General features: G+C 39.8%; 1 protein-coding gene across 1 annotated transcript in view; it reads left to right on the top strand.

Moving 5' to 3' along the window:
• LOC147029009 (tetratricopeptide repeat protein 39B-like) overlaps positions 1-19,941 on the top strand; it is a 144,270-nt gene that overhangs the window by 78,674 nt on the left and 45,655 nt on the right. Inside the window, exons 9-14 of the mRNA XM_085879929.1 lie at positions 757-865; positions 3,982-4,049; positions 4,323-4,382; positions 8,026-8,187; positions 11,132-11,220; positions 15,078-15,198. Of these exons, the coding sequence (XP_085736055.1) occupies positions 757-865; positions 3,982-4,049; positions 4,323-4,382; positions 8,026-8,187; positions 11,132-11,220; positions 15,078-15,198 (609 nt within the window). The remainder of the gene's footprint in view (positions 1-756; positions 866-3,981; positions 4,050-4,322; positions 4,383-8,025; positions 8,188-11,131; positions 11,221-15,077; positions 15,199-19,941) is intronic.

The following is a 19,941-nucleotide window of genomic DNA, read 5'->3' as shown; positions in this document are numbered from 1 at the left end:
CCCATCCAATCGTCAACACATCAATGTTCTTGATCGAAGAAACTCACATCATCGACATATTCCCGAAACTCGAAATGAAAGAGATCAACAATCAACTGTCCCACATATTGTACAGCTGTTAAATCAAATTATATATTCGCGATATTCTCATTGTTCGTTGTCATTGTGCTCACTCGCCTGGCTCCCTCCCTGTGTTTGAGATTTCGAAATTGTTGTCGTACTCCTTGCCTGTTCAGAAGCCTTGTTGTGGGGAAAATGTTTGTCTTGCCAATGTTCTGTTTACTTTTTGTTGTTGTCCCAATTATGCTTCTGTGTTGGCAATTATACCATATTACTTATTTGAATAGTATTAATTTAGACGTATCAATCTCAATCAAGTGTTTGTTTTTTTCCTAACTTGTCAAGTGTATTTCCTATTACAAGCATATCTTTGTAATCATTATTATTATTATTATTATTATTATTATTATTATTATTATTATTTTTTTTTAACATTGTAAACTTAACTTTTAAGTCTTTCGATTTTTGTCATGTCTTTTGTCTCATTTGAATAAAACCAAAATTGAATTGAATTGAACTAATTTGTTTTTTGCACTGATCATTATGTTTAAAAATTACTCCACACAAATATTTGGATTCAGTAGTGATTCATTTTTTTCATTTTGTCCATTAATCTACGTTATTATTATTATTATTATTTTTTTTTTGTGTGTGTTTTTGTCCAGACTAATTCATTTGTGTCTTGTGGTACTCTAGGCAACAGGGCTGGCTCGTCTAGCTGAGGGTGCCCAAGGTGGATCCCTCCGTGCTCCCTTGTGTGCTCTTGCATTGCTCGCCTTCCACTGTTACATCTGCATTGTTTTGGGTAATCACCTCCCACTCCCCCCCACCCCCACCCTTCACCCTCCCATGAACTCCCTTCCTTTTCTAGCTTCGAGCAACGTAACCTCCCAAACTTTATATTTGTGTTTCCCATTCAGTCCTTCCAAGTCCTGTAGGTGGCCTAACCAATTTTCTTTTTTCTTTTGTAAAATATAAAATATTGGCTCATGAAAGAGCAAGCTGATGAATCGTGGAAGGGTGGCATATAAACAGTTTGGTGGTGAGGAAACAATACGAACACGCAAGTTTATTCCTTTATACTTTGTCTCTCTTATAATGACATACTAATAGTGGAATATAATGATCTTGTACAACAACTGGCAAACCACATTTCAAAGTTGGCCCCCAAAGCCAGCCGCAAACTGGGCATCCTCTGTCATGCAAAGTCCTTCTTTGGCACACCTGAGCTCCTATACACCTGCAAAGTTTTCATCCAGATGTTGATGGAGTACTGCACTCTCCTCTCGGCTGGCTCCCCTTTGCCTCACATCTTGCTCAGCTTGACGCCGTGGAAACCAAAGCCCTCAAGATTATTGTGCTGAGGATGAGTCTGTGGACCGATCGCTTTTCTATCGCAGACAGGTCGATGGTCATTCTTCTCCTGCCTCCTTCCTGGTCTTGCACCCTCTGCTCTTTCTGTGCTTTGTCCCCTCTCCCACAGGTTTCTGCAAGGCTCACACCATCAACCCCTTCTGGTGAAACTACCTATATCCAGGATCATTGCTCAGCTTCACTTATTTTTTCCTCTTTTTCCTGCCTGTGGAACCAACAACCTCATTCTTTCCTCCAGGTCTCAAGCGAGCTGTTCATCACCATCTCAGATCATCCCTAATCGAAAACCATGATCTTTTCTACCCTTGTTAACCAACTCACCCCCCCCCCCATCCCACTCTCAGCTCTCCAATTTCCAGTTTCTCCCCACTGAGAGTTTCTTTCTGTATTCATCTTGTCCACCCCACTTGTCCTTTCCTGTCCCCCATTCCTTCCCACACCCATTGTTTGTCCAGGTCTTCCTCTATCTTGTCCTTCAACTCTGTTGTTGGTTTTCCTCCAAACCCCCCTTTCTCCACTGTACCATTTGCATGCGATTATTTTACACACACCTCCATTTAAAATAAGTCCACGACTGTTGAAGTAGCTTTGCATTGTAGTGCACTTATCATTTAAAAACTACACTTTGTGATAAAATCTCATCTACTGATATCAGACATAAACACCCATTGGTTTGTGTAGTTTGCCACATCCTGCGTTCTGAAGTATCGAAGCACACACACACCACACACACACACACACACACACACACACACACACACACACACACACACACACACACACACACACACACACACACACACACACACACACACACACACACACACCTGCATAGTGGCCATTACTCATGAGGAATGGGAAACGGTAACTTGCATTATAAAGTACAACCCTTCAAAAGTGGTGATGTAAATGTCTTCAATGACTGTGTCAAATGGACACGGAGCACAGCTGTACCTCACGGACCACAGCGGTACCTCACGGACCACAGTTGTACCTCACGGACCACAGTTGTACCTCAATGTAATTTGATGGTAAGATAATATGATAACGTATTGTCAAACTTGTAATTTTTTGCAGGAAATTATTAATACTAGAACCCGTGGAAATTTCACAGTAAGTATGAACAGATACTTACCACTGTCGAAACATTTGGCAGGATTCCCTCTGATTTCCTCTGATGATGATGAATCCTTAATTTCTGAACAATTAACATTCAAATTTCTCTTTGAAGAGTGCGATTAAAGACAAAGCTCAACTGATACTTCATGTGGGATTTCCTTTGACGTGATTCAGGCATCACCTGTACACACTGTATTCCGAAATCCATGTGAAACATAAAAATTACGGTTAATTCGATATATATATCACATATTCACACCTTGATTTCTGAACAATTCACATTCAAATTTATATTTTGCTGAAAAAAGTATTATCAGTACATTGCAAGAAGACTTTATAGATGTTTTTGTGGTGTGTGTCTAAATGGGTCTAACAGGTATCGAAGGTCTAAACCAAGGGTCCTCCAACCTGCGGCCCGCGGGCCACATGCGGCCCCTGAGATGGATTTATGCGGCCCGCAGTGCCATATTAAGTTTACATTACAATGCGGCCCGCGGTACTGCCAATTTGTCAGGGTCAATGATTAAAGCGTTCTGTAATTTTTATTATGATTTTGATTCATATTAGACGCATGTATTTTTAACACGATTATTCATTTATCATATTCGTTGGCAAGAAAAATATATTCAGCACTAATTTTTGTTTAAATTTCCACATATTAATGAGATATTTTTTTTCGGAATTTAGCGTGCTTTTTTTTAGGTGCGGCCCTCCGACCCTCACCACTTTGGTTTTGTGGCCCTCCGCCAAAAAAAAGGTTGGAGACCCCTGATCTAAATGGTCTAAGCACTAAACGGTTGTGCAGAAATTCACCAAACTTGAGCATTATGATCATCGCATGACAAGAGCCGTATAATTTTTGGCCCAGCCCTCTGAAGCCCTGCGGCGAGGTCAAGCGTTAAATACCAAAAATGTAATTACGGGCACATTTTTACACTTTAAAAAAAAAAAATTCATGAAACTTTGTATATGCAATCAATATTGGGGGACGCAAGAAATATTTAACTTTTTTATTTTTATTTTTATTTTTTGGGGATTAGACCCCCAGAGGGTGGGGATTTTTTTGGTGATTGGAGTCAAAACAAAAGATTTTTTTTTCTTTAACTCAAAATTTGATTTCGGCTCATTCCTGTTTGAACGTTTTGTCATGTTTAACCTTTGTTTAAGGTGGGAAGTGTGGGTAATTGCGATGGCGCGCCATCCACTTCACTCTAGTTTTCCTTCCATTGAACTCACTGATGTTGCAATGATTTTTTTTAATCACTGAAAACATTCCATCAACCCTGGTATTCTTACATATATGTGTGTATAATTGTTTCTAATTTCCTTAATGCTCAAGTTTGAGTTCCTTGGTGGTCTTAACCTCGCCATAATGTTTTTAGTTGTTTTTTTTTTAACCATGGATAAATGTTTGTACATGTGTTTCAGGAACTGGGAACAGTGATCTCGGAGAAGCTGAGGCACTTCTTGCCCCCTTTCTTCAACGATTCCCACAGGTAAAACGACAGTATCAGCAATCTAACTTTGTTATCAATTAACAAATATCTGACACACTTCCGTCAACGTTCTTCCTGTAAATATTAACCCTTTCTTTTCAAATAATGTAAGCTTTTGCCAACAACAGTGTCGGGGTATATTTGTCGCGTGTTCAATTCTGTATTTCATTCCTTGCTCCTCTTGGAGGTGTTTCTGAAGGATGTGGGTGGGAAATCGATGTCGGTGTGAAGCAAAAATAGCTGCACAAACGAGTCGTCCATTGTGTCTTGCAGGGTGCTGTTTTTGTCTTCTTTGCTGGAAGGATAGAGATTCTCAAAGGAAATGTATCTCAGGTAATGTTTGTTCATTCTCATCATGCAGTGTTTTTCATTTCCGTTTTTTTCCTCCACAAGAGAGAGGCTCATGGAAGAGCAGGTTGAATTGACAATAGAGCAGTAGGACAACAGTTGCACACAACCAGCAGAGAGATTAACAATCAGGAAAGGATATGGAGAGAGGAGAGGAGGAAAAAGGGGGGGGGCTTTAGTAAGGAATCAGTAAGGCAGGGGTCATTCACTCAGAGTGGTGAATGCATCGAATGGTCTCCCTACAAGGGTAGGGATGGTATTGTCAGTGGATTGTTTTAAAACTTAGTGGTATAAGTAACTGAATGAAGTGGGGAGGGAGTCCAATCAACATTGGGGGATGTACAAAGATGTTGCCATGATTGCACAGGCTTGATGGGCCGAATGTCCTCCTCCTGCTTTGAAGCTCCTTGTATTTTCTTCTATAAATACTGAAAACAGCAAGTAAGAGGGTTCGGTTGGACAAGGTTATAATGGGGGTAATCAAAATCATGAGGGGGTGGTGCACTGCCTACTTTGAAGCCCTGTGAAGTGGGAAAGACCAGCTTTTGGAAAGTAGTTCCATCGGGAGGAGAAGTTAGGAAGAAAGGAGTTGAGGTGTGCAGCCAACCTGGATTTTGGAAGTCTAACAAGGATGGCGTTATGCAAGGTTGAAGAAGAGAGAAGAGGTGGTAAAAAAAAAAAGAGACCAGCAACCTTCCTGCAATGTGAAAGCAGCAGACCTTGCGCGTTAGTCTCATCGTGGGAGATTCCAATATCGTTGAGAGCTTTATGTGCCACAGAATCCAGGAGAGACAGATGTCATGCTAGGGCATGGCCCAAAAGGGGACAGCAGTACACCATTGTGCTCCGGACAAAGGCCTTGAAGACTGTGAGTAGCTCTGATTTCCCAAATAAACATTTGGATTGATGGAGGATGCACAGTCTGTTGCCATCTTTGCTTTGTAGTCATCCCAGGAGAGGTCATATCGGATGGGGAGGCCTCGAAGTTCAAGAGACCGCTACATTCAGATATGAGCTTGACGATCCTCCCTGGATGACAGGGTGAGACTGAGATTTTCCTGCACCTCTCTCTATCGAGTGCAGCCTGTGGCTGCTGGTTGCATCATTGGTTGGGAAACGGCCATGCCACTGATGCAGTGTCCCCCTTACCACTAAACTGGTGCTCATTTTGCCGACCTCGGAAGGATGACAGGCTGAGTCATCCTCCTGGTGTATTTTAATTCAGCGGCCCAACTGGGCTTGAACTCGGGAAGGATCCCAAGCCGCCACCCCAACTACGAAGCCAAGACCAAGAAGGTGGCCTTGTATGCACGGGCAGAAAGCTTGGCAAGCAAAGTAGGATGCCAGACTGTGATTTTCCCCAAGATATGTCCAAGGGAAATGTCTTGAACCTTTGATTTATATTTCGACTTATGGCCTCCACCCATTCCTGAGAGAGGCGCAGCAACTTGTCTGGAGTTGAGTGATTGGAATGTAATCCAAACTGATGGTCAGAGATCAGGCATTTTTTAAAACAGAAAACACTTGACATCAGCGGCAATGATGGATTCCATGACTTTGCTTGTAATTGGAAGTAAGCTCACTGCTCCGTGGTTGATCGGAGCTGATTTTACACCGGTTCTAGTAGATGGGAGTAATGTATGGGGCTGTTGGGATATGGACAAAGCCAAAGCACAGACTGAATAGAGCATACAGAGGGGGAACAAAAATGGCAGCGCAGGATTTGAAAACATGAGCACTGATCCCATTTTAGGTTCATTGACGAAGCATGGTCAAGGCTGGACAGGTAATACCTTCTCGACATTCTCAGGTGAGAAGGATACAAAGTTCAGTGGACACTTGATACGAGGGAGTAAGCTCATCCGCAACTCAATGGAGAAAGCTTGTAAAAGTGGAAGACAGAGTAGTCAAGAATCGACACATCGGAGTCGGAAACGTCTCATCAGGAAAATGTTTCTGACAGCTGACAAATTGCTGAATGAATACCTTAAAGGAAATGTCTGACAATAATGGGTTCATAATTTCTTCCCAAAAAACGAGCCTGGTGTTGGCGCAGTGGTTAGGGCAGCGGCTTGGGATCCAAGAGGTCCTGAGTTCAAGCCCCGTTGGGCCACTGAATTAATACACCAGGGGGTTGACTCAGCCTGTCATCCTTCCGAGGTCGGCGAAATGAGTACCAGTATACTGGGTCGCTGTATACCCCGGTTAAAATAGGTGTACCTTATCCCTGTGTCGTAAGAGGCGACCAGGGTTGCGTCAGGAAGGGCATCCGGCGTAAAACATGTGCCAAATCACTATGCGGATCATACGGATGATCCGCTGTGGCGACCCCTCACGGGAGCAGCCGAAAGAAGAAGAAGAAGAAGAAGAATTTCTTCCCAAAAAACGAATACAGTCCAGTACATATCATACTTGTCTTGTATCAACTCTGATGCACGTACATAAAGAAAATGGTGCTTGAAGTTAAACTTCCAAAAAACACCCTGTTTCAGAAATAAAATGGTGAATATTTGAGGCCCCGCAAGGAGGAGTGATGTTAGGGCCACATCGGCCATTTTGGAGTTAATGCCATGTCGCACTATTTTAACCCTTCCCCTATCATCCGAGTCTATCATCATCATCATTTCATTAAAAAATGTCGCTTTCATCACTCCTCCTCGCGGGGCCTCATTTGGACGTGGCATAGATAGAGTGGAAGTTGCTCAGTCTCGTGAAACAGCACAGCTTCTACTGTGATCACAGGCTCAGGAATTTTGAGAAAATATCTGGTGGAAAAGCTGGAATGCGCAATTCAGCAATCTTTTCTTGTTTGTCTCATGAATATTGTGAACTTTGTGGCGGCGGCTGTCTGGGTACAGGTCACGTGGTTGCTCAACCGGCCTGGCCTGCATGGCCTGCAGCGACTCCCTGCGTTGAGAGAGTAGACACCAATCAAAAATGAAAGTAAAATAGGTCTCACTAAAAGTGGGCTCCACACAAATGCATCGAAGGTGTGATGTACTGTATGTTCTGCGGGTTGATTATGGTAAGATAATTTCTTGTGTGGAGTCGGCAAGCATATGCAACCGGCTCATACTCTGGTCCTGGTGGGTTGGGAGCCAAAGACGCTGTTGCTGGGCCTCAATCAGAAAACTGTGCTTGGCCATGCTTGTGACCTCAATAATGAGACTTTATCTAAGGCACTTCCTTGCTTTTGTTGGGTTGATGAATACTTTCCCAGTCGTCGCCAATGGCAAGCCCAGTGGCAGTCTGTGTGTCGGGCCACCATGTAGGGGGTGGCTGTGCGCCATGCGGGGGGATTGCTCTTTGACTTGCTTCCCACCGGTTACGATGTGCTTTGTTTGCACAGCCACTGCACGACAAACTCGAACTGAATCGCAACTGTCTTCCGTGTTTTTCACCTGCACTCACTTTCTGGCTTCCATCGTCACTCAGTTGCTTCTGTCAATATTTGCTGCTGCCTGTAGTTGCATCCAATTTACAGGTTGAGGGTGTTCCATTACGAAGTAAATAGAGTTGATGTCTGCTCCATGGGGAGGGATTTTGGACATTCTATGTAATGTGTCAATGAATTAATTCCTCAATCCCTCTCCACCCCCTCCTTCTCCCACCCCTAACCCTCTTCCAGGCGATGGTTCGTTTTGAAGAAGGAGTGGCCTGCCAGGCCACGTGTCCAGGCTTCCAGCACATGTCATTCTGGGAACTCATGTGGTGCCATGCCTACCAACAGCAATGGCTGCTGGCATTTCACTTTGCCAACCTGCTTAATGAGCAGAGCAGATGGAGCAAGGTTCATTTTACTTGACTTTATTCCATCATTCATTTATTTTCATAAACCAATCTATAAAGTCACTCGTTCATGTCTTCTTTTTCTTTCTGCGCTAATGCTATAGAGTTCAGCAAGGTCTCTTTAAGGGATGACCAAGTACCTCCAAATGCAGGTTAAGCCCTTGGTCAAAGCTGACATGGTGTTTATGAACCTCAGATAATGTTGTGGTGTGAGCAGTCATGCTCTGTCGTTTCCTCATTTTCAAACTCGACAGTGAAGGTTGCAGTTATTTGAGGAGTTCTGCATATTTAGTTCTGCTGTCGATCTTATCTAGTCCGGCAAATCCCATGACAAAGCACGTATGGTGGGGAGGGAATATGTTGATATCCCATGGGAATGGCCACCACCTGAAGGCCTATGGTACTAACAGTCTTTTTCTAAACTTTCTCAAGATTATTATCTCCGCCACTGAAGGTGAAGGAGGTTATGTTTTCACCCCCTTTCTGTCTGTTTGTCTGCTTGTTTGTGCACAGGATATCTGAAAGAGTTGTTGGACAGATCCGGAACTGATTCGATTTTGGTGAAGATCCGGATCCGGATCCGACTTGTATAATTTTTAAGTGGCTCTTCACCGTTGAGAGATCAGGCCAAAAATGATATATAGCATGATATCTCAAAAAGTTGTGGACGGATTCGGATGAGACGTGGTGGACAGGTTGGGTGTGGCACAAGGAAGAAACGATTCAATTTTGGTGAAGATCCAGATCCGGATGTGATATTTTTTTTACACGAATCTTCACCATTGAGAGATATGGCGAAACTAATATATAGCACGATATCTCTAAAAGTTGCCGACGGATGGAGATGAAACTTGGTGGGCAGGTTGGATGTGTGACCATGATGAATTGATTTGATTTTGGTGAAGATCTGGATCCGGATCTGACTACGAGAATTTTTTTTTAACTGATTCTTCACCATTGAGAGATAGGGTGAAAAACACCACATAGCATGATATCGCAAAAATGTATTGGGCCAGATATGTTCCGTGGATCAGGCGTTACAGGGCACAGGTATGCACTCCACCGAGTACCTTTCTCGTTTCGATGTGATTTGTTCTCGGATATAGTTACCTCCGCCACCGAAGGTGAAGGAGGTTATGTTTTCAGCCCTTTCTGTCTGTTTGCCTGTGTACAGGATATCTCAAAAAGTTGTGGACGGATCCGTAGCAAAAAGTTGTGCTCCGACATTTTGTCTTTGTCTTTTTTTTTTTTTTTTTTTTTTTTTTTTTTTACTTGTTTGCTTTAACCTTTCCATTCTGCTTTCTTTTTGGCATAGGGATTAAGTCCACCATGGAACTTTAAAAGTTTATTTCTACATTATTACCATCACCGGAGGAGAGGGTATTGCATTTGGGTCCGTTTGTCTGTCTGTCTCTGTCTGTCTGGTTGTTTGTTTGTTTGTCGGCACAGAACTTTCATGTTTTTCTCCGCAACCGCTTGTCGGATTGAGACAAAATTTTCACCATAGGTGTGACTACTCATGTAGAATGTCATAATCATAACTATGACATCATAGGTCACGCGGTGTGGCAACCATGTTGGAAAAACGGGAAAATTTTGTACTTCTGTATCTCTGAAACCGCTCCAAGGAAAAAAATTAAACTTGGCACATGGCAAGTATTCCTCATGAGGAATAGGTGTAATTTTTGATAACATCATAGGTGCCTTCATTATTATGTCATAATTGCTTATGTAGAATGCTACATCTGCTAAGTATGAAATTTTTTGAGGGTCTTCTCGGGATAAAATGGTTCACAGAAAAAATATTGATAATGTCATCGGTCACGTGATTCGGCAGCCATTTTGTTTTTTTTTGTTTTTTTTAAACCTTCAAAAATCTCCTCTGAAGTGGCCGAACAGATCGAGGCAAAACTTTACACGTATGACCGCCTATCCATGAGGAACAAAATGTTCACACATATGATGTCATAGGTCACATGGTTTTGCAGCCATATTGGATTTACTATAAAACCTATAAAAATCTTCTTCTCCAGAATGGCTCCAGACAAATTGAGGGGAAACGTCACACAAATGTTCCACAAGGCATGCGTGTACAAGTTTTTTTTAATATATATATATTTTTCGGAATAATTGATCGGTCACATGGTTTGGCAGCCATATTAAATTGAAGAAAAATATTAAATAATGTTTTCTCTGGAACTGCTTAATCAATCGACATGAAACATCAGATTTATGATCGAGTAATGCTGCGGAATACATGTTTTAAATTTCAACTTGATCAGATGCATGGTCTGGCAGCCAGAATTATTTAATTTCTTGTTGTGGTTTTTATTATTTATTAATTTTTTTGAATAAGGCTCACTTGGCTGTGCCTGGATGGGTTTGAGGGTAGAGGAGTGAGGAGTAGCAGCTGAAATAGGAATCCTATCCAGGTTCCTCCTGTGAACTTCATGTTTGCTTTTTTTGCTTGTTTGGGTTCCTTCTGATTATTACTCCAATGCAGGACTGTACATATTTGGTCTTCCATTTGATTTTAATTGAATTCATTTTTTAATCTTATTCTCAATTCCATTGAATAATGAACAATAATTTTTTTTTTTTTTAAACGTCATGGGTCAGGGTCAGGTGTCCGATCAAAGCGGTACGTCTTGGTACCCGGTCATCACTGCCAGCAGTTCTAATTATGTCTATTATTAATTATGTAACACACCAGTGCACAAACACCACACAAAAGCAGTCCTGGTGAGCGTCTGCAATTTCCGATTGCTATTTTTCTTGTTTAACTTTGCAGAAGAGCTAATAACAAAAGAAAATTGAAACGAAATGTTTCGACCCGAATCCTAATTGACATATCCGAGGGTCGATAAACATTCAGATGGAGATGGAGTGTTTGTAATCACTGGGACATTTTCAACTTGAGCTCCTCTTTGGTTATTTTTGTGCAGGCGACATACATGTACATGAAAGGAGCATTTCTCAACATGGCTGGAGATAAGGCAAGATCCTGCCCAGAAACAGAAGAAGAGATTTTTCGGTAAATATATCTTTCCATTTCTCTCCACAAGGTAGCTAGGACAACCACAAGTCATGGATATTTCCCTGGCTGAGAACAACCTGGTGTAGGTCACCACCTCATAGATTTCTCTCGATATAAACGATTGTAGATACCTGTAACTTTCATGTCACCTTTTTGGATGATGGCCTGAGCATTGCCATGTAGAGATCTCTTCTTGTATTGATTATTAATTAATTTTTGGGTGCTTATTTGTTGTTAATTTCTTCATATATTGGTGCTAATTTCATTTATAACGATGGAGTATTGACAGGCTCGGATTGCTCAATGTATTTTCCTTTGGAGGATTTTCTTCTTGTTCTCGTGTTTTTGTCTGATTTCATCTTCGTGCATCTGTCTTTATTTCTACATTTGCTGCTGTCTTTATTTTATTTTTTTGTATTAATGTTTTGCTACCATTGTGTTTTGTTGTGTACTATCATGGTGTTTCTCAGCCGATAACCAGACGGGTTTTTATCAACGAACCTTCCCATCCTTCCCATCTTCCCATAGCCTTCCCATCGCTTCGCTGACAGACCAATTGGTCATCCTGTTTGCCAAAAATTTTGGGTGAGAAGGAGAAGAAAAGGCAGACAAATTTAGCCATGCATAGAGTGCTTTAAGCCCTCACTCCCTCCATGCCTCTCCGTCCCCATCCTCATGTCCTGTGTCCCTTCCTGCTGCAAATGTCTCACACACGATGACAGGCTTTGACAGGCCATTCCGTTTTGTTTTGTTTTTTTAAAGTTGTCGGGGGGGGGGGGGTAGAAGGGAAGAAGGGCAAATTTACCCACACAAAGAATGCTTTAACCTCAGCATTGCCCAGGTAAAAAAGGAAATTGTGATACCTGCTGCCATCACCACCACCAGGTGGCACTACATAGTACACACATCCATGGAGAATTTACGCCCTCCCCCCCCCCCCCCACACACACAGTTGTATTTGTCCCTCGAGTTTCGAGTTTGTAACTTAAAAGATATGGCCATGCATAAGGAACAAAGAAATTTGAGACAGACACAATGGCATATATATATATATATATATATATATATATATATATATATATATATATATATATATATATATATATATATTGATAAGACCATGTTCAAGGCCATGGAAAATGAGTTTTAGTTGATGGTTCAAGCATTCGCCCTTCATCAGAGCAAAATACAGAATGTGGACAGAGAGAGAGAGAATTATAAACTAAGCAGTTGGTCAAATGTCAGAGGTCAAAGACAAAATAAACTGAATATTGAGGATTAAACACCAAAGAATCCTATCATCAGACCTGGTAAATGTCCTGTTTACCGACATCTACCTTGGAAAAGTAAAGTGTCTCAACGGTTTGAAAACCAGATCAAACAGACAGTGTCCCATTCTTACGATGCTGTTCCAACCTGAGTGATTTTCCCAACATGCCCGTTGCTTCCGTCAGTCTAAAAAGATGTTCTGCCCGCCTCTCGTATAAGTAAGATATTAATTTCCGAATTTCAGTGCCAGTGTGATGCTCGTTACGTGGGGCCGCACATCTTTAAGATTGAAGGATCTCATTGAACAACACTTCCCTTTGGGGATCAGACGTGGCCAGTCAACCAAACAGAGACAACCAACTCGGGCTTGTAAGAATGTATATAGTTCGCCAACTATTCCCCGTGCCTCTGAAATTGGTCACCATTTACTGACAAATCGTCAGTTTGCAGAGCAATATCGTATCGGCTGGTTTACAATCCTGAGTAGAAGACCCAGTTGAGCTCACATTCGTGCAATGGAGGCCACATTCATCAGGTCAACCAATCCCATTCTTTGCAGACAGAAATAATTTGTCTGAACTTGATATTTATTTTTACTATGATGGCTTGACTGTGTGACAACTGTACCACAATCAATGTTGTCATCATGAAAACCACAAATCCCCCCCCTCCCCCTTTACCCTTCCCCCTCTACGAGCCCTCAGCTAATTAGCATTACGTTTCCACTGGTTCTTGGTGATTCATCTCCACCTACTCATTATTCATGATGCTCTATGGTTCCACCGATCAGGTAATCCCGTCCTTTCTTTCTCTCAACCAATTAATGTTGAGGACATTACATTATAACTTTGTAAATTACATTATAACATTATAACTTACACATTACATTATAACTTTGTAAATTACATTATAACATTATAACTTACACATTACATTATAACTTTGTAAATTACATTATAACATTATAACTTACACATTACACTATAACTTTGTAAATTACATTATAACATTATAACTTACACATTACATTATAACTTTGTAAATTACATTATAACATTATAACTTACACATTACATTATAACTTTGTAAATTACATTATAACATTATAACTTACACATTACATTATAACTTTGTAAATTACATTATAACATTATAACTTACTCATTACATTATAACTTACACATTACATTATAACTTACACATTACATTATAACTTTGTTAATTACATTATTACATTATAACTTACACATTACATTATAACTTTGTAAATTACATTATTACATTATAACTTACACATTACATTCTAACTTTGTAAATTACATTATAACATTATAACTTACACATTACATTATAACTTTGTAAATTACATTATAACATTATAACTTACTCATTACATTATAACTTACACATTACATTATAACTTTGTAAATTACATTTTAACATTATAACTTACACATTACATTACAACATTATAACTTACACATTATATTATAACTTTGTAAATTACATTATAACATTATAACTTACATATTACATTATAAATTTATAAATTACATTATAACTTACACATTACATTATGACTTTGTAAATTACATGATAACATTATAACTTACACATTACATTGTAACTTTGTAAATTACATTATAACTTATACATTACATTATAACTTTGTAAATTACATTATAACATTATAACTTACACATTACATTATAACCTTGTAAATTACATTATAACATTATAACTGACACATTACATTATAACTTTGTAAATTGCATTATAACATTATAACTTACACATTACATTCTAACTTTGTAAATTACATTATAACATTATAACTTACACATTACATTATAACTTTGTAAATTACATTACAACATTATAACTTACACATTATATTATAACTTTGTAAATTACATTATAACATTATAACTTACATATTACATTATAAATTTATAAATTACATTATAACTTACACATTACATTATAACTTTGTAAATTACATGATAACATTATAACTTACACATTACATTGTAACTTTGTAAATTACATTATAACTTATACATTACATTATAACTTTGTAAATTACATTATAACATTATAACTTACACATTACATTATAACCTTGTAAATTACATTATAACATTATAACTGACACATTACATTATAACTTTGTAAATTACATAACATAATAACTTACACATTACATTATAACTTTGTAAATTGCATTATTACATTATAACTTGCACATTACATTATAACTTTGTAAATTACATTATTACATAATAACTTACACATTACATTATAACTTTGTAAATTACATTATAACTTTGCTGCTGATTCTTCACCTGCTTGTGGATTTATCCTGAAGAGTGCAAGTTGAAAAGCTTTGATAATGTCTATTTTATTGAAATCCAGATTTATATTTTGTTGTACTCATTGAATGTTTGTTTGAGTATTGTTGTGCCAGTGTGCTCATTGGTGTGGAGGAAAGGGTGTACGTGTCCTGTTGAGATATTTTTGTTTTCCCCCTTCATCCTTGTGTTCCTCGTTTTTTTCGCAACGACGTGTTTTTGTTTTTTCTTCAGGAAAGTTCCCGCTTTAAGGCAAAAACTTGCCGGGAAGTCTCTACCTACAGAGAAATTTGTAGTGGCAAAGGTGAAACGGTACTTGGATGATCGTCCAAGTTCTCTCATCCTTCCGGCCCTGGTAATTTTACTTTTTCTTTTTTTGTCTTCAATCGTCTTTTGAAATGCCCTTTTTTTTTCTCCATGTCGGTTTTATTTCACAAAGTGTTTTTGACAAACTTCCGAATGAATTAATTAATCTCCTTTTACCCCTTAAGCTGTCTTAACACTTGTGTTCTCACACTATTCTCACACTATTCTGATTCTGATGTCCCATACTCTGTTACAAAGTGTCAATACTGTCGAAGCAGTTTCTTGGCAAAGATTATATTGGGTGGATTGCCATTGCCTTCCCACTAGTAGTTAGGGCAGGAATTTGAAACTTGGCCACGGTACCGGAGATGATAGCTCACCGACTCTTTGCGAAGGACATTGCACAATTATTATCCACCAACTAATGTCAGCAAACAGAATGTCAGTTTAACGTCCATCCGAGGGACGACGTGCACGTTGATGAACCACCCAGGCTTGTAAAACACCAGGGTGACAGTTTATAGCTGGGTTGGGATTCAAACCCACGCTTATACAGTTGGGGTGGGCCAGACCACATATTTTGAGTTATCACGATTACTGATTACTTTGGATCCAGTAATTGATTAGTCATCGATTGATATTTTGATGACTGGGTACAGCGGTATGACGTGATTTTAGCAAGTAGGAAAGGAGGTGGTGGTGGTTTGTAGCGGTTATGTCTCAGCACTGGAACAATTTGCACAACTGTGATTTTTTTTTTTTTTTTTTTTGGAGACTGAAAGAAACATCACATGCCTGTACCAGGCAATCACAGGCATTGAAACGAAAGCACTGGTAAACATAGTGGATTCAAGGAGTAACTCAAAACAAAGAATGGGAAACACAGTGACGATTCTTTTCTCACTGCATATTGAACTGGAAGGGTACTCGGTAGAGCACTTACTTCCGCCACGCCATGCCTGATCCAGGAGAAGATATCAGGGTCAAGAATTTTTTGAAATAACATGCTATTAATTGTTTTTGGCCCTACTTCTCAACGGTGAAGAATAACTTTAGAAATTAAGAAAAAAATCTCTCATATTCGGATCTTCACCAACATTGAATCAATTCGTCCTTGTCACATTTCCAACCTGTCGACCAAGTTTTGGCAGAATCCGTCCACAACTTTTTGAGATATCATGATATATGTGGGTTTGGCCCAATCTCTCAATGGTATAGAATCCCTTTAAAAAAACATTATCGGATCCAGATCCGGTTTCGGATCTTCACCAACACTGAATCAATTCTTCCTCTTCACACACCCAACATGCCCACCAAGTTTCATCCCAATTTATCCACAACCTTTTGAGACATCTTACTATATATCGTTTTTGGACCAATCTTTCAATGGTGAAGAATCACCTTAAAAACTAGAAGAGCACTTGGGAGAGAGCAAACGTCCACCACGTAATGCCTGATCCGAGAGAACATATCGGGCCCCATACATTTTTGAAATATCTTGCAATACAGTACTATATCGTTTTTGCCCGCATCTCTCAATGGTGAAGAATCACTTTAGAAATTAAATAATTCTCGTAACCAGATCCAGGTTCGGATCTTCACCAAAAATCGAATCAATTCATCCTTGTCACACACCTATCCTCTCCACCAGGTTTCATCCGAATCCATTGACAACTTTTTGAGATATCATGCTATATATTAGTTTAGCCCTGTTCTCAATGGTGAAGATTCGCTTAAATTCTAGTTGTCGGATCCGGATCCAGATCTTCACCAAAATCTAATCACTTTGTCCTTGTCACACACTGAACTTGTCCACAACATTTAATCTGGATCCGGATCTTCACCGAAATATAATCACTTTGTCCTTGTCACATACCGAACTTGTCCACGAAATTCCATCTGGATCTGGTTCTTCACCGAAATGTAACCACTTTGTCCTTGCCACATAGCGAACTTGTCCACAAAATTTCATCTAGATCCAGATCTTCACCAAAATCTAATCACTTTGTCCTTGTCACGCACCGAACTTGTCCACAAAATTTCATCTGGATCCGGATCTTCACCGAAATCTAATCACTTTGTCCTTGTCACGTACCGAACTTGTCCACAAAATTTAATCTGGATCCAGATCTTCTCCGAAATCTAATCACTTTGTCCTTGTCACGTACTGAACTTGTCCACAAAATTTAATCTGGATCCGGATCTTCACCGAAATGGAACCACTTTGTCCTTGTCACATACCGAACTTGTCCACAAAATTTAATCTGGATCCGGATCTTCACCGAAATCTAATCACTTTGTCCTTTTCACATACCGAACTTGTCCACAAAATTTAATCTGGATCTGGATCTTCACCGAAATCTAATCACTTTGTCCTTGTCACGTACCGAACTTGTCCACAAAATTTCATCTGGATCCGGATCTTCACCAAAATCTAATCACTTCGTCCTTGTCACATACCAAACTTGTACACAGAATTTCATCTGGATCCGGATCTTCACCGAAATGGAACCACTTTGTCCTTGTCACATACCGAACTTGTCCACAAAATTTAATCTGGATCCGGATCTTCACCGAAATCTAATCACTTTGTCCTTATCACGTACCGAACTTGTCCACAAAATATCATCTGGATCCGGATCTTCACCGAAATCTAATCACTTTGTCCTTGTCACGTACCGAACTTGTCCACAAAATTTCATCTGGATCCGGATCTTCACCGAAATCTAATCACTTTGTCCTTGTCACAAACTGAACTTGTCCACAAAATTTCATCTGGATCCAGATCTTCACCGAAATCTAATCACTTTGTCCTTGTCACATACCGAACTTGTCCACAAAATTTCATCTGGATCCGGATCTTCACCAAAATCTAATCACTTCGTCCTTGTCACATACCGAACTTGTCCACAGAATTTCATCTGGATCCGGATCATCACCAAAATTTAATAACTTTGTCCTTGTCGCATACCGAACTTGTCCACAAAATTTAATCTGGATCCGGACCTTCACCGAAATCTAATCACTTTGTCCTTGTCGCATACCGAACTTGTCCACAAAATTTCATCTGGATCCGGATCTTCACTGAAATCTAATCACTTTGTCCTTTTCACAAACCGAACTTGTCCACAAAATTTCATCTGGATCCGGATCTTCACCGAAATCTAATCACTTCGTCCTTGTCACATACCGAACTTGTCCACAAAATTTAATCTGGATCCGGATCTTCACCGAAATCTAATCACTTTGTCCTTATCAGGTACCGAACTTGTCCACAAAATATCATCTGGATCCGGATCTTCACCGAAATCTAATCACTTTGTCCTTGTCACGTACCGAACTTGTCCACAAAATTTCATCTGGATCCGGATCTTCACCGAAATCTAATCACTTTGTCCTTGTCACAAACTGAACTTGTCCACAAAATTTCATCTGGATCCAGATCTTCACCGAAATCTAATCACTTTGTCCTTGTCACATACCGAACTTGTCCACAAAATTTCATCTGGATCCGGATCTTCACCAAAATCTAATCACTTCGTCCTTGTCACATACCGATCTTGTCCACAGAATTTCATCTGGATCCGGATCATCACCAAAATCTAATAACTTTGTCCTTGTCACATACCGAACTTGTCCACAACATTTAATCTGGATCTGGATCTTCACCGAAATATAATCACTTTGTCCTTGTCACATACCGAACTTGTCCACGAAATTCCATCTGGATCTGGTTCTTCACCGAAATGTAACCACTTTGTCCTTGCCACATAGCGAACTTGTCCACAAAATTTCATCTAGATCCAGATCTTCACCAAAATCTAATCACTTTGTCCTTGTCACGCACCGAACTTGTCCACAAAATTTCATCTGGATCCGGATCTTCACCGAAATCTAATCACTTTGTCCTTGTCACGTACCGAACTTGTCCACAAAATTTAATCTGGATCCGGATCTTCACCGAAATGGAACCACTTTGTCCTTTTCACATACCGAACTTGTCCACAAAATTTAATCTGGATCCGGATCTTCACCAAAATCTAATCACTTCGTCCTTGTCACATACCAAACTTGTACACAGAATTTCATCTGGATCCGGATCTTCACCGACATGGAACCACTTTGTCCTTGTCACATACCGAACTTGTCCACAAAATTTAATCTGGATCCGGATCTTCACCGAAATCTAATCACTTTGTCCTTATCACGTACCGAACTTGTCCACAAAATATCATCTGGATCCGGATCTTCACCGAAATCTAATCACTTTGTCCTTGTCACGTACCGAACTTGTCCACAAAATTTCATCTGGATCCGGATCTTCACCGAAATCTAATCACTTTGTCCTTGTCACAAACTGAACTTGTCCACAAAATTTCATCTGGATCCAGATCTTCACCGAAATCTAATCACTTCGTCCTTGTCACATACCGAACTTGTCCACAGAATTTCATCTGGATCCGGATCATCACCAAAATCTAATAACTTTGTCCTTGTCACATACCGAACTTGTCCACAAAATTTAATCTGGATCCGGACCTTCACCGAAATCTAATCACTTTGTCCTTGTCACGTACCGAACTTGTCCACAAAATTTCATCTGGATCCGGATCTTCACCGAAATCTAATCACTTTGTCCTTGTCACAAACTGAACTTGTCCACAAAATTTCATCTGGATCCAGATCTTCACCGAAATCTAATCACTTTGTCCTTATCACGTACCGAACTTGTCCACAAAATATCATCTGGATCCGGATCTTCACCGAAATCTAATCACTTTGTCCTTGTCAC

This window comes from Eptatretus burgeri, chromosome 4, assembly GCF_056783735.1.
Source record: "Eptatretus burgeri isolate ZD-2024b chromosome 4, Ebu_testis_v1, whole genome shotgun sequence".
In the NCBI taxonomy this organism is placed as follows: domain Eukaryota; kingdom Metazoa; phylum Chordata; class Myxini; order Myxiniformes; family Myxinidae; genus Eptatretus; species Eptatretus burgeri.
Note: the sequence above shows the minus strand (reverse complement) of the source record. Positions and strands in the feature narration are given on the sequence as shown.